General features: G+C 38.5%; 1 protein-coding gene across 8 annotated transcripts in view; it reads left to right on the forward strand.

Annotated features, from left to right (window-relative positions):
* Nucleotides 1-13176, forward strand: part of ptprua (protein tyrosine phosphatase receptor type Ua) — a gene marked incomplete at its 3' end in the record, with an annotated part of 163369 nt that extends 150193 nt beyond the window's left edge. For 7 of the 8 annotated variants that reach the window (XM_083543212.1, XM_083543209.1, XM_083543208.1 and 4 more), the window contains 9 exons: nt 475-591; nt 1115-1269; nt 1966-2101; nt 3214-3363; nt 4528-4842; nt 8664-8789; nt 9870-10027; nt 11136-11271; nt 12109-13176. In XM_083543212.1, the coding sequence (XP_083399338.1) occupies nt 475-591; nt 1115-1269; nt 1966-2101; nt 3214-3363; nt 4528-4842; nt 8664-8789; nt 9870-10027; nt 11136-11271; nt 12109-12171 (1356 nt within the window). Of the gene's footprint in view, nt 1-474; nt 592-1114; nt 1270-1965; nt 2102-3213; nt 3364-4527; nt 4843-8663; nt 8790-9869; nt 10032-11135; nt 11272-12108 lie in introns of those variants that run through there. The other variant, XM_083543215.1, reaches the window with a different exon arrangement.
* Between the last annotated feature and the right edge of the window lie 2071 nt (nt 13177-15247).

A 15247-nucleotide genomic window follows, 5' to 3' on the forward strand; every position in this document is an offset into this window, starting at 1 on the left:
CAGCTCCATCCTTCATCGTTCTCGCCCCTAGCTCAATCGCTCACGCAAACTGTCATACGGGTCAACAAAGTGCATGCGTTATCTGAGACGAGCCATGCCTCTGTGTTTTATTTCTCAGCTTCTGTAGAGCAGACGTCTCCTCTGCGATTTGGCACAGCTCGCCTTGCTTTATTGTCTTAATTGCTAACTGAACAAATTGGGTTGTATGATGCAGATTGGGTAGGGGCATTTTGGAAATGTAATCACATTCCTAATTAGAGGAGTGAGTATGCATTGTTTTTGTCAGTTATGCTTTTAATCTAGAAACATTCCAAGAATAATTCTTGTTATCTTTACTTGAGGTCTTTTGTTCCTTTGAGATGCTTTTAATTAAGGGGTCTGTTCTGTTTGTGTGTGTGTGTGTGTGTGTGTGTGTGTGTGTGTGTGTGTGTGTGTGTGTGTGTGTGTGTGTGTGTGTGTGTTTGTTCCTGGCAGGTAAAATGCTGCAAGTATTGGCCCGATGACAGCGAGGTATATGGAGACATTAAGATCACGCTGCTGAAGACTGAAACACTGGCTGAATACGCAGTGCGAACCTTCAGCATGGAACGGGTTAGAAGTTCAACAAATTCTCTCTCATTCTGTTTTTCCTAAATCTGTCAGGAGAAAAAACTTAGGTTTCATCATTTTGTTAAGATTCTATATATGAAAAGAGAACAAATGCATAAATGAATGACAATCAGGTAATAGATTTTTTTGATGTCACCACATGTTCAGTTCTAAAATCAGGTCTAGTGGTTGTACCGTTTATGAATTAGTCCATGAGATGTTCTAAACCGCTGTCTCAGATTTCATTCTTCTATCAAGAGTCCCAGGAACGTCTATGCAGCAGAATCCAGAATACCTTGGCTATTCATATGTATGTTATACGAGCAGATTGGCAGCTAGGTGACTCTAAAATTACGGACAAATCATTTTGATTGAAAAAGAAAGTAAAGAGCACAAAGCAGCCTCCTGCCCAGTCACCAGAAACACACAATCCTAACTTACACACACTCGGCACTTTAATTGTCCAATCTCCGGTCAAACATGTTGGTGTAAAACAATACATTTTTGTTTCTCCTCTGGTCTCCAGCGCGGTTACCCCGCCAAACATGAGGTGTGTCAGTTCCATTTTACGTCATGGCCAGAACACGGAGTGCCGTATCACGCCACGGGCTTGTTGGCCTTCCTGAGACGTGTCAAAGCCTCGACACCTCCTGACACTGGACCTGTGGTTGTCCACTGCAGGTACACGTACATTATAGATACACACACACACACACACACACACACACACACACACACACACACACACACATATATATATATCTCCTCATGCTTCCTGATTAGTTCTAATGTAAATATACAATTTAACTAAGAGCTCTCTTTCATCTTGCTTTGATCAGGAGAGTTAGATCTTCTACCTGCTACAAAGGTGCACATTTTAGCATCTTTAGGTAGATGAGGGTCGATCTCTTGTCCAACCTCCATGAATACTAACAGACGCTCTACAACATTTCCAACATTTAAGATATTTGTGGATGGTAAACATTTAGGAACCATTAAAGTAGATTTGGACTGTAATTAACATAAAAAGATTTTCTGTTATGGTTTTATACTGAAGTCTACATCAGTGAACAGCTGAGAACCTTAACAACGAATGAGAACGAGGTTCCCTTTTGGGTCCGGTTCCTCGTAAGGTTTTTCCTTCTTGAAATGAGGGTGAAGGGAGTTTTTCCCTCAATCACCGTCACCTCTGGCTTTCTCATTTGAGAAAAAGTCATAGAAGAATTTAAAATGTACATTGTTAATCTGTTTATTTCTATAAAGCTAATTTTGACTATGTTGATGTGTATCGTCGTGTGTGTTTATGTGTGTGTGTGTGTGTGTGTGTGTGTGTGTGTGTGTGTGTGTGTGTGTGTGTGTGTGTGTGTGTGTGTGCAGTATGGGTGCTGGGCGGACAGGGTGCTACATTGTTCTGGATGTGATGCTGGACATGGCAGAGTGTGAGGGAGTGGTAGATATCTACAACTGCGTCAAGACGCTCTGCTCACGGCGTATCAACATGATTCAGACTGAGGTAAGGAAAACCCATCATCATCATCATCAGCAGCAGCAGCAGCAGCAGCAGAAGAAATTATAAATCTTTACAGTAAAACTCAAAACTAAAATCTCTGTCTTTATAATGCAGATTTGATCAGAATGTAGCCTATTTAACATGAATAAGTCCTCCCTTATTAATTCATGTTTCAGAGAACATCTAGAACATCTATGTTATTTTCAGTTCCTGCTCAATTCGTTTATGAAAGAAAAACACATATCGTATTTCACATTAGTCATTAAAACATAGCAACCATAATGATTAAGATGTTAACTATATTGGATTGAAAGCTTAAATCATGGGAAGATTGTGGAACTCTGGGGTTCTGTCTAAAATATCAACCTGGACAATTTTCATAAAACCACAGTTTTCCATTATTTAACTTATAATTGTGGATTGAAAATGCTTTTTAATTAGACATTTTAATGAAGTCAAATTAAACGTAGAAAACAGCCTTCGTAGCACGTTTTGGATCACTGCATCATACATCAGATTTTACTGCTATTTCATGTCAAACAGGGTAAAATTTCGATCTGTACAGTGTGCAGGGTTTTTACTAATAAACCCGAATCAGAAAGCAAATGCTCACATCTCAGGAGAGAAGATATTATTGTTTCTTTTTTTTCGACTGCTTTATAATCACACAGAGACGTGTGGACATGGAGACGTCTGTGCTGTAGTTAAATGTCAGAGGTAGATTGCTGTTTTCTGAAAGCATCCAACTTCTGTACTGATTCATGCAGGAGATAAAAAGACACTTAAGCTGAAAATGACTATTATTTACAAAACCTCTAAAACCTGTTGAACACAAGACAAACAGAAGAAAACAACAGAAACGCTGTCATTTACTGATCATTAATTCACTGATATTTATGACATTGTTGGTTTCCTTTGAGTCTTTAAGAGTGAAGGAGGGTGTTGAGGGTCCTACAGGGCAGTTTGGTGGGCTCTCCAGTGTTTTCATCACGAGCTCTGAATGAGGGATAAAACTCTGGATCCTGAATAAAAAATAAAAAAGAATGAACCAGGGTTAGACAGACAAATATTTTAGTTTTCTTTTCCTTCTCAAACTTTTATTCCTGTGTTTAAAGGAGCAGTATGTGTTTATTCATGACGCCATCCTGGAGGCGTGTCTGTGCGGTGAGACGGCCATCCCAGTCAGCGAGTTCGCTCTCACGTACAAAGACATACTGAGGGTGGACACTCAGAGCAACACGTCTCAGCTCAAAGAGGAGTTCCAGGTGAGAGTCTCAGCTCTGTGAAACCTCGTCACATCTCGAACCTCGGCGCAGGGAAACGAACGTGTACGATGCAGAAATCTTTACAGCGATGTATTTTTTTGGCTTTGTGTTCATGGACTGATGCATGATTGTGATGTCTCCATGTTCAAGTGAAGGAAAAATGTAACGCTACTGCATCCAATACAATTGCGCTTCACTATAAAGCCTACGAAGGAAACATGCACATGTTGTGAGAAAGGATCAGATTTTGTTATTAACTATTTCTCAGTGTTTACGATTTTTTTATCGTAATTTTGTACAAATTGCTAAAATGTCCCTGTGAATGTAAAAGCTAATTTCCTGTTCGTATATATTTCAGAAGATGTTCCAGTCTTAATTTATGAACATTGAACTGTTGATGATTTAATGCACATCACAGATCTTTAGATGGTTTATTGATTTCATTTAATCAGCTATTTCTCCAGTTTTAATTGCTTTGTGCTGTTATAATGACCAACATCCACATGCGTGTTCATTTCCCCGTGTCTTCTTTGCATTAAAATATTATCGACTTTGTTTAGTAGGCCATTACATGTTCCAGGACGATGCTGCACATCGTTCCACCGCTACACCGCTACACCTAGGCAATCTTAATACTATGTGTGTGATGATTTCAGAATGCCCCATCAACGAGCGATGGACATTAGCTATTACAGCTCCAGTAATCTAGAATATTGTCATTCAAATCTCCTTCTCTGATGGACTCGTAATGTGCTGCTTCATTATAAACACCATTATAATCAGCCAAAGCACTTACCCTGCAATCTAAATCATTACGTCTGAATATTAGGATGTTCTTACTGTCCTCTTTCTTTGAGACACAAGTCCTCGGTCTATGCTACCATCCAAGTCTTATTAGTACTCATGCTCTTTCTAGCGAAAAATAATCCTCCTTGCAGCAGCATGATCAGAGATCTACATGCTGAGAGCTTTTTCTGGCTCATCAAGCTGATCTCAAACACAATTTATAGGAATTTTAATCAGTGAGAGTTTTTTTGGGGGGTCTTTTTATTAGCATGCACTAACTTCAGTAGAGAAACTTTGATGTCTTGAATCCAGGAATGGAGGGAACTGTATAATTTTTAAATCCATGCTTCCCTTTGCTTTTTGTTTTCCGTTTTTTAGACGCTGAACTCCGTGACGCCTCACTTGGATGTAGAGGAGTGCAGCGTGTCCCTACTGCCCAGGAACCGAGAGAAGAACCGGAGCATGGATGTTCTGCCTCCTGACCGAGCCCTGGCCTTCCTCGTGACCACAGAGGTGGACGGCAGCGACTACATCAACGCGGCACTGATGGACAGTTTCCTTCGGCCGGCCGCCTTCGTGGTGACACCTCACCCACTTCCCAACACAACCGCAGATTTCTGGAGGCTGGTGTTCGATTACGGCTGCACCTCCATCGTCATGCTCAACCAGATCAACCAGTCTAACTCTGCCTGGGTGTGTTAACTTTTTTCCTTCATTTCATGTTAAAAACACAAAGCAGGTTTCATGTAACGACAACAGAGCTGCTTTAACGTACGTTTTGTCTGTAAAAAGTTTGTATTTGACACAAAAAACAACCTCCACCAGGTCTTTTATGATTCCGAGAGAACAGAATGAGAATGGACAGAATAGAAGTAAAAACCCCTGACCAGCAATGCACTCAATTATATTAAGCAGGTTTCTTAGGCTAGAATTCTCGCGTTGCTGTAAATATCCACAGTGAGCTACATTTATAATCCATGTCACATGGAATTAAACACACTGCCCATTTTATATGCTGTAGTTTAGCATTGAATAAAGATTTCACCAATAATCCCTTAATCCATCGTTCCATCTTCTTAATCCAGCTGCACTGCTCTGCCAGTGGAGCTCGAATCATTATTTCCATTATGTTTTTAAATAAAAAAAATTTTGGCAATGCATTCATTTTGTGTAAAGATTGACCCTAAATATTATGGCCTTATTTGAGAATAAACCAGGGAACCCCCAAACATTTTTCTGTGAGAGACGCATAATTTTTCCTTTCTTTAATGATCTGTAACAGAAAATGCCACGGGCTGGAGTGACGACCAGTGTTATTGTGGAGATTTTATTATGATTTTAAATGTATTTATTTTGCCTCCTAATGCTGGATTACTTTAATATTTTGTTCTGCACACATTAGTGTCACTTTTTAAGAGATAGAGTATATCACCTATTAAAAGAACATTATTACTATTATAGTGACATTTTTTCATATCCATTGCTATTGAAATCAAAACATTTACTTACTTATGCATGTGGTCGATTGGTGAATCTAACAAATAATTAGGCTACATTATAAACTAGAGGTTATAAATGAATGTATTCATTAATAAATATAATGATATAAATATTAAATATAATATAGCGCTCCCCATGCAGCGCGCAGTCTCATGCGTAAAAACTAACAGCATGTGGATTCAGTGATTCAGTGATTCGCCTCTAGACTGCAAGCCGGAAAAACTATCGGTTTGGATTTTGTCTGATAGCCGATAGTTCCAGTGAACTTTTGGTGTCTCGACCTTTGTTTATAACAACAATTTCGTTTAAAAGTTAACTTTTATTATCAAATACAGATATGATATGAGTAAAACATATTTTTAAAACATTTTCTAAATATATCTCAAGCATTGTTTAGAGGGTCGTTCTACATGTGTTGGTGTAGTTTGGGGACCCCTGGTATATAACATACATCTTGTGACTTGAGGCAGTTCAGATTGTCTAGAGAATGTTTATTTTTGTGTGTGTGTGTGTGTGTGTGTGTGTGTGTGTGTGTGTGTGTGTGTGTGTGTGTGTGTGTGTGTGTGTGTGTGTGTGTGTTTTCTGTTTAATAGAAACAGGAGTTTTCAGAGAGAACAGATGTTAGAGTTAGTGGAGGAAATACACATTCAGGCTGAAGGGCAGGAAGATTCGGGCAAAGCACCAGCATACTGCTTATCCCACTAGTCTTGTTTATATGGCTTTGTTGTTGCAGAAACAATGCCAAATGTCACAGAATGTGTGTAATAGTGCAAAAAGCAAATCATTGCCTCCAGTGTAGTTTCTCACGACATCTCACACGTATCATCAAACATCTGTTAACATTGTACAGAAATTCTAGTCGTTTCCATCACAAGCATTAGGAAACACTTGAAATGACTTAAAATGATAGACTGAGTGCGGTTTGAGAGCGCTGATCAAATTGTACTTTTTTTTTTTTCATTTTCCATTTACAGATTTTATTACAAATTATTATTAAATTATAATTTATCAGCAATAACCTGAGTGAGAAGTACAATTTATGTAAGATTTTTGAAAATCTTAGAAAATATTATTTTCTGTTTTCTGTTTTTTGTTGTTGTTTATTTTTAGTATTTTGTCCGCTTTCTTTTTGCTTTAATGACAGGGCGTATACAAGCTGGCATGGTCTCCACAAAAACCTGAAGGTCTATTTTGGATTAAACCATCCAAACATTTGCTTCAATAGAAGAGATCTGGCAAGAGAGAAGTAAAATCTGACCTTTAGTACAAATCAGTTAACATTCTAAATATCAATAAATGTTAATATTTAAATATGGAAATAAAGTGAAATAATGAATATTTTTGATAGTCCAGACGGTGGGGGAGTGACACAGAATAATGTCTGAGATCACGAGTGATATTCAGGGGGCTACGAAACAATATAATTTCTAACTAATACTGTGTAACATTAATTCAGTGATTTACTTCTATTTTTTTAGGGATATTATTTCAATTAACTTTCAGCTATCAAGTTTAGTTATATTCCTGAGTAACCCAAGAACTCTAAGGATGGATTTGGACTGCAATTATTATATTATACTATATTATAATAGTCTACTACAATGTGCTCAGGACCACAGTTTGCATGAACAGTTCTCCATTTCAGCACCATTCACTGAACAGCACCTCAGCAATGATGGAACTGTATTGATGGACATTCAGTATTGTGGATGAGGATCAGGTTCTTTTTTAAGTCTGGTTAAGGATTCTTCCTTATGAAGTCTCAGGGAGTTTTTCATTCACCACAGTCACCACTGGATTATTCATTAGGGATAATCTTTGAATTCGAATAACAAAAATTTACAGGCATTAAACATAACATAACAAAGATAACCTCTTTATCTCTGTAACGCTGCTTTAAAACAATGTTTGAGACAATAAAAAAAAAAAAAAAAATTATTAATTGAATTTAAAAATAATATTACATCTACGTGTTCCTTATTATATATTACAATCTCAAGCTAGTACGATTATATGTTTTATATATATATTTATATATATATATATATATATATATATATATATATATATATATATATATATATATATATATATATATATATATATATATGCATTTCTTGCCCTTTATTTATGGAAATTTTTTTCTCTGAATGTGAGTGTCTGAGTTCAAGAATTATTAGAATCACTTTCTCAATCACCTTTTTTACTTTATGTAATGGATTGCTTCTTGCATTTCCTGTCCTGTCACATAATTGTTCATGTGTGTGTGTGTGTGTGTGTGTGTGTGTGTGTGTGTGTGTGTGTGTGTGTCTTGCGTATATATAAATATTCGTTTTCCCTCCCTTCACCCTGTTTATACAGCTCCATCACTGTGACAGGGTATTAACATGCTCGGAGCACTCTTCCCTTGCCCCGTCACTTCAACCTTGCTCCCCTCCCTCAGTCTGTTTGTGTGTTTCAGATGTTAAAAGCTTCCTGACATTGACTGTGTTGCTTTTGAAGCCACAGCAGACTATAAGCATTAAGGAGGAAAAAGGGGCATCAGGTCTCCTCTATCTCTCTCTCTGGGCTACAAATGAAAAAAATGAGGAAATCGTGGTGGCACAAATTAATTCTCTTCACCGATTAAATGTTATTTATTTTCTCCTCCCTTTTTCCCAATCAGTCATTTTTTCTTCCTTTTTTTCTTCCCTCACGTTATAATCCGTGTGTGTGCGTATCACCCTGAATGTCCTGTCATCATCTTCCTCCCACTGTAAAAATGCTAATTTTAAACACAAATACGCTTCGAAGCTGGGATTATTGTGTATTAGGATAAATCGCACAGAGCAGTTTACTGTATGACGGAGGGATGCAACCAAATATGAATAAACAATTCCAAATGAACACATGGCAAATGCAAATACAAATAGAAGTTCTTCCATTTTGGTTTTGTTAGAAATATTGCATGCAGCTTCAAACTAAAATAACACCATCATCATGTCTGGCTTTAATACTCTTGCTCCTTCTCTCAGCCTTGTCTGCAATACTGGCCTGAGACGGGAATGCAGCAGTTCGGACCCATGACGGTGGAGTTGCTCTCCAGGTCCACAGATGATGACGTGATCACCCGGCTGTTCCGGGTCAGTAACATCACACGGGTAAGTGTGTGCAGTAACGGCTGAAAGAGATTATGAAAAGCTACAGGATATAACGTGAACGCTATTAGCCAGGCCATTATAACAGGTGTCAGTGAGGGGGTTAACACTGGTTCCACTCGATTATAATGCTCCATGAAATGTTGACCTTATTAAAATGCTAGTCTGACATCTAACTACCTCTGACTTCTCTCCAGTCTGCAGCCAATGTTTCATGGCTAATGGACTGAGAGGCTAATTGGTTAATTCATCTTTTTAGGGGGAGAAGTGTAAATGAATTCAGCGCAGGTGTATCTGCTGCAGCATCTTAAAACTAATCATGCAGACGCAGTCTAAAAGATCAGCTAAGACGTGTTTGGCATTCGAGGATACCTCACTGGGTAATGCTGCTTTGTGGCTAATGTAGCTAAGACGTAAGAAAAGCATATGTATTTTGTGTATCAAATCATCTTCGTGATGCATCTTTAAAGGATCCAGAGGTGGATAGAGGATGAAGCATGGAGGAGTTTACTAGATCTAATGATGAATGTCAATTTGAATAAACCACAGCAAAGCCAAGATAAGCGAGAATAATACCAGCATGGTGCAGGTCTTTATAAATATTTTATGAAAAAGTTTGGAGACTCGCTCTGTTTACGAGTAAGTACTTTATTTATATACGTTTCCACACGTTCACCTTCAAAATAGTCTCCTTGTACATCAATACAGCGCTCCCAGCGTTCTTCTGGAACGTGTCTTGGAAGTGCGTTGAGCTTCTTCTGTGATTCGTGCCTCAGTGTCAACACAGCGAGCTGGATCTTTTTACTTTAGAAAGTTTGCGAGAGCTAAATCTGGCAAATAGAGTGGGTGCAGATGTGAGATTGCGTTCTTAGTGTGAAAGAAGTGGTCACAACAGCAGACGTGGTCAGAACAGCACCAGTCGCACTGACTTATGAAGATCGGTGCTCCCTGTGACAGTGCGTGCGGCCTTGTGCTGCCATCTGTTGACGTGTTACAAAACTAGTCCGGAAACCTTTTGATATCACCTGGTATGTGTTTTAATTCTCTCTCTGTCTGATCATCATTTTCTCTCTGGTTCTGAAGCTGCAGGAGGGTCACCTGGTGGTGCGTCACTTCCAGTTCCTGCGCTGGTCAGCTTACCGGGATATCCCAGACTCCAAAAAAGCCTTTCTCACGCTGCTGGCCCAAGTGCACAAGTGGCAGAGGGAGTGTGGTGATGGACGTATTGTAGTTCACTGCCTGTGAGTTTCCTAAAGCTATTTTTATTTACACTTCACAATGATGCTGAACTTTAATTCTCATCTTACCTGCTTTCATTCACTCTTCATCAGCTGAAAATCCCTCTATCCCTCTATCACTCCATCGCTTCCCTTCCAGTGCATCATGTTTCATTGCCTGTGGCTCTTCTGGTTTCTGGCCTGAGGATAAAAATCTTCTTCCTGTACCTGTGGATCTGTTTTTTATGCGTTAATGAGTTCTAATGATTAAAAAAAACTCAGTTAATCACAATGTAAATCTTTTTTTTTACTTTTAGTTCCATGTCCTCATTGAACTACTATCCATCCTGAACAGAGATTGGAATTAGCATGTCTCAAATCTAAGAATCCCAGAGGTACCTGGATGGTCACCAATTTCTGGTAGATCTTTAAAGGGTGGATCCATGGGCATTTTTTTTTTATAATAATTTAATGATACCCACAATGCATTGTGAAGGAGGAGGAGTGTTGTGATGATTTGCTTCACCAAATGGAAGCTGATAACATGGCAGCATCATGTAATCCAAGCGAACGCAGATGCAAACCCAGAAAAACATTAACTATAACCTGAGTGTGAGCACAAACATAACCAATAACGGCCATAACAAACAAAACAACAAGCGGGCAACGGACCACCAGGTGCAAAAAGGTCATGTAACAGTGCATTAGGTTATAAGAAACTTAGTCCATAATCCAGAAAAGATGTTTTATTTTGAAGGAGTTAAATATCAACTATAGTAGACACCATGCATTAAATAGTTAAATGTGTAGTGGATGTTTTTCCTTAATTTCTTTCTGTAATTATGCAGTAGTGCTGATGTCTGCAAGCTTTCGATGGTCCCACAGCAACACACATGCCTTTCACAATGTTTTTTTCCAGCTGCTTCTTGTTACACCTACTTACTGCTGCATTTAGAGTATATTAAACTGAAAAACTGGCTTAAATCCTGCCACACACACACACACACACACACACACACACACACACACACACACACACACACACACACACACACACACACACACACACACACACACACACATGGACAAATGTGATTTTCCACTTTAAATATTGTGACTGTGTGTCTTTTAGGAACGGAGGTGGACGCAGTGGCATGTTCTGTGCTTGCACCATGATTATGGAGATGATTGGGCACCACAGCATGGTGGATGTCTTCTACGCTGTCAAGACTCTCCGTAACTCCAAGACTAACATGGTGGAGACTTTGGTAAATTGCTGGTTTTGGTTTTCCATGAGCATCACAGTACTCTATTCACTGACGGTACAGAGTCAATGCACATTATAAAACACATCTGAGCACATCTGGAGGGCTTTAACTGTTCCGGTGTTAACACTCAGTGTGTGATTTACTAACTCATGAGCTCCCAAAATTCTGTAAGATCACATGATCATTAAAGGGATGAATTTGTGATTGTATGGCTGATTTACATTTAGCCACGCCCACAAAACTCCTTATAAGGCATTCAGGAAAGTGACAAAATGCCTCCAAATGGCAAAATATGCAAAAGTTCTTGAAGTAAGAAGGAGAAGTACTTTTTGATTCACATCCACAGCAATAAAAAAAATGGAAAATAAAAAGTGATGACTCAAAAGCATTGCAGAGAATAAAAATAAAGCAGCATAAAAAAAAAAAAAACAAAGTCTCCATAAACATCGCGTTCGGTGCAGTAAATCTTCTAGTAAGAGCAGAGACTCAACCCTTACACACAAACTCTTTTATAGAGTCCCGTTTCTTTTGCCTTGATTGAATGGTTTTCAGTCTTTACACTCAAAACGGAACAGCAATATGGAGTTTCACAACATGTTCATAATCCATATGCAAGCATTTGGTTACATCAATCACAGTTTATAGAGTTTGGATCACATCAGTGAGTTTCCTCATAGACACATTTGGAGTGAACTTTCATGAAAACCAGATTTTTTTTTTAATCAGTAAATATTTTATGTGTATTGTTCAGATTTTTTAATGATCAGGTCTAAAATTCAGAATTTCAGAATTAAGACCTGATTAAGATGCTGATGATCAATTTTTTCTCCATTTCAGGAGCAGTACCGGTTCTGTTATGACATGGCTTTGGAGTACCTGGACTGTCTGGAGGTCAGATAACAGCTAAGCTAATGCCCTGAAGAACCGCTGAAAGAGCAAGCGAGCCTTTCTGAGGCCTTTAACATCTTTTTCTTTTCCTGTACTGGTCTTTCAGACCTGGATGGATGAACTTTTCACCTCTTTTATTTTTCCTGTGGTGAAACCCCAGGCAGAGATCCAGGCGTGGGAGTCACGATCCTTTCACCTTTGTAAAATAATTGTTTTGTTTTATCAGGCAAAAAAAAACAAAAAATATACAGACTCTTCCAGGAAATGATATTTCCAATAGCCTACAAGGTAACAGTTAATTTCCTTGATTTTCATTCCTGGAGCTCAGCCGATCTCTGCCTTATTAACTGAGCACGACGAACACATCATATTCTAATCCTGCCGACAGAACGGCACGACTGGAGTCACAAAAAACATATATGTAGAGTGGAAGTGATCATATTTAGTGCACAAGGTGATAAGCAAAGTGCTGCTTTTCAGAAAGAACAGCCTGAAAGGACTGTAAGTATGTAATGTGCTGAGAAATGTGATTATACACCTGATTTTTTTTTTTTTTTTTTTTTTATGAGAAATGTGAGATCGGTTTGTTGAGTCGATCAGCGGGCAGTCCAGAAAGCGATGCGATGTCAGGAGGTCTTGAGTTAATTTATTGATTTGTGTAAATAACATGACGTATTTTGCAGATCCGTTTCTTAATGTTGTCTCTGACATGCCAGTGCATTCGTTTTCCTGTGGCTTCGTATTAAAACGAGGAGCGCTCATGCATCAGCATGCCTGTCGTACTGTCCGTGTCCCTTCCCTCAGATACGTCTCTATTGGCCATCGTGTGCAGGATCTTTGCTTTGATCAAGACCAGTGTAAAAAATATTCACGAAGAGAAGTCAGTTTGCTGTTGTGGGGGGAGAGGAGGTGAGAGAGGGAATCATCAGAAGAGATGCTTTTTAAATTTCTATTTATTCATTGTGTTTTCTTTCCGGAATAAGATTCATTATGAAGAAATAAAATATTATGATGTTGCTTTTTTTCTTGCTGTGTATTTCTTTATTTTTTATTTTTGGGGCTTTTAGTTATTTATGCTTTCAGTGACACATATGAAATTATGACAGTACATTACATTTTTCCACAACAAAAGGAGTGTGGACTGTAAGGCACAAGGCCAGTTTGTGTGTGTGTGTGTGTGTGTGTGTGTGTGTGTGTGTGTGTGTGTGTGTGTGTGTGTGTGTGTGTGAGACATTCTGTATTTGTAAGTACATGTAAAAGTGCAAGCAAAAGTGTAAGTACAAGTGTGTGTGTGTGTGTGTGTGTGTGTGTGTGTGTGTGTTTGTGTGTGTGTGTGTGTGTGTGTGTGTGTGTGTGTGTGTGTGTGTGTGTGTGTGTGTGTGTGTGTGTGTGTGAAGCCCCTACAATGAACTATCCCACTGTTTCTCAGCACTGCAGTAGTAAATATGGGAACTCTCTTATTGCACTTGCTCTTATCATTTAATTAGTTGTGCTTTGATCAGCTTTTTATCTGCAGGACGACAGACTGCTGGATTTCCAGGAAATAAGTGAATGTTTTTGGAATCCTTAAATCGACTTAATAATGCTCTTCTCAAAAATGTGGAACTCGAACAAGCGACACTGAGTGCAGCGAATTTACTGCTGGTGGGTGAAATGTACTGCTGGAGAGCAGTGTTGGGCTTCATTATAATAAATCTAATCTAATCTACTTATTTAAGAGGAATTCAGTATCACACAATGGCTCATGTATGACAATTTACCCCACATTATTCTTATCATCACACCTCAGAACACACACTGCTGCTAATTGGTTCCTTCAACATAAAGCTAAACAAGTGCATGTGCACAACATGCGTCTTATCTACATTTATTCAATATTATTTTAGAGCTCTATAGCAGGAGATTATCTTCATTTTCCCAACCATGTAAAGCAGATCTTCATGGAGATCACTTTGTCATGCTGGAACAAGTTTGGTACTTCTAGTTCAAGTGAAGGGAAAATTTCATACTAGAAAGTTTTGTGGTTCTTCCACAAAGTTGGATGTAGAAATCTTGATACTTTTGTCCAACAAGTATTTAATATAACTGATGTCAATAAAAATGTAAGCTCCACTTTTCAGGGAAGGTTTTACTCCAGAGTTTTCTGCGGATTTGTTCCCATTCAGCTACTGCCAGCATACTGTGAGGTATTTTTGTGCAACTGTCTATCAATTTAAAGCAGCGACACAAATGAAAAATCGGTTTTAACCACAGGAAAGGAAATTAGCAATCAAGAAAAATGTGCTTTTCTCTGTACAAATTCCGTCTTTGGCTTTTACTGATCACTAGGACAGAAGCTGCGCTGTCAGAGCACAGAGGCTGAAAAATAGCTGCCTGAAAAGCCGTACAAAGAACTTCATAGCCATACAAGGTTATCAATTCAACTCCCAGCCTATGCTAATGGCAGCTTCGCAAAGCATTTCAATGTCATTGAAGTATTGAATCTTGTTCTCTTTTGTACTTGAAGTTCCTGAAAGAATTATTGTAGCACCGTGACCAAGATCGTCTTTTTCATGCAGATTGTACGCAACTCTTTAAACTATTTTTTTTAAGATTACGGTAGTAGTTCACAATTTACGTGATATGTATGTAGTGGAGAGGGAAAAAAAACTTCCTGAGAATTCCTGAGGAAGAAACCTTCCATCTACCATCACACTACTGACCTCCACACTACAGGGTTAGAACACTGTGTATACACGTTTATACATACAGTACAATGTACATATTTCATTGTGTACATTTATAAATACCACATTATATACATTTTACATACATCTTACACTCTGTCTGTCTGTCTGTCTGTCTGTCTGTCTGTCTGTCTGTCTGTCTGTCTGTCTGTCTGTCTGTCCTTCCCTTCCTTTCTTTCTTACAACCAGACTTCCTTTTTTTGGAACCAGACACCAGAAAGGAACCCATCCTCAAAGTTATAAACTGTATATTGACAGAGATTTGAGTTAAATTGAGCCTAAACCATTAAAGCAGAATCGTCCAAATCATCTTTGTGGTTCTTGTACTGTATATTAAAGCTGTTCATGTGAAGCAATTAGAC

This window comes from Silurus aristotelis (assembly GCF_946808225.1).
Source record: "Silurus aristotelis genome assembly, chromosome: 6".
Classification (NCBI taxonomy): domain Eukaryota; kingdom Metazoa; phylum Chordata; class Actinopteri; order Siluriformes; family Siluridae; genus Silurus; species Silurus aristotelis.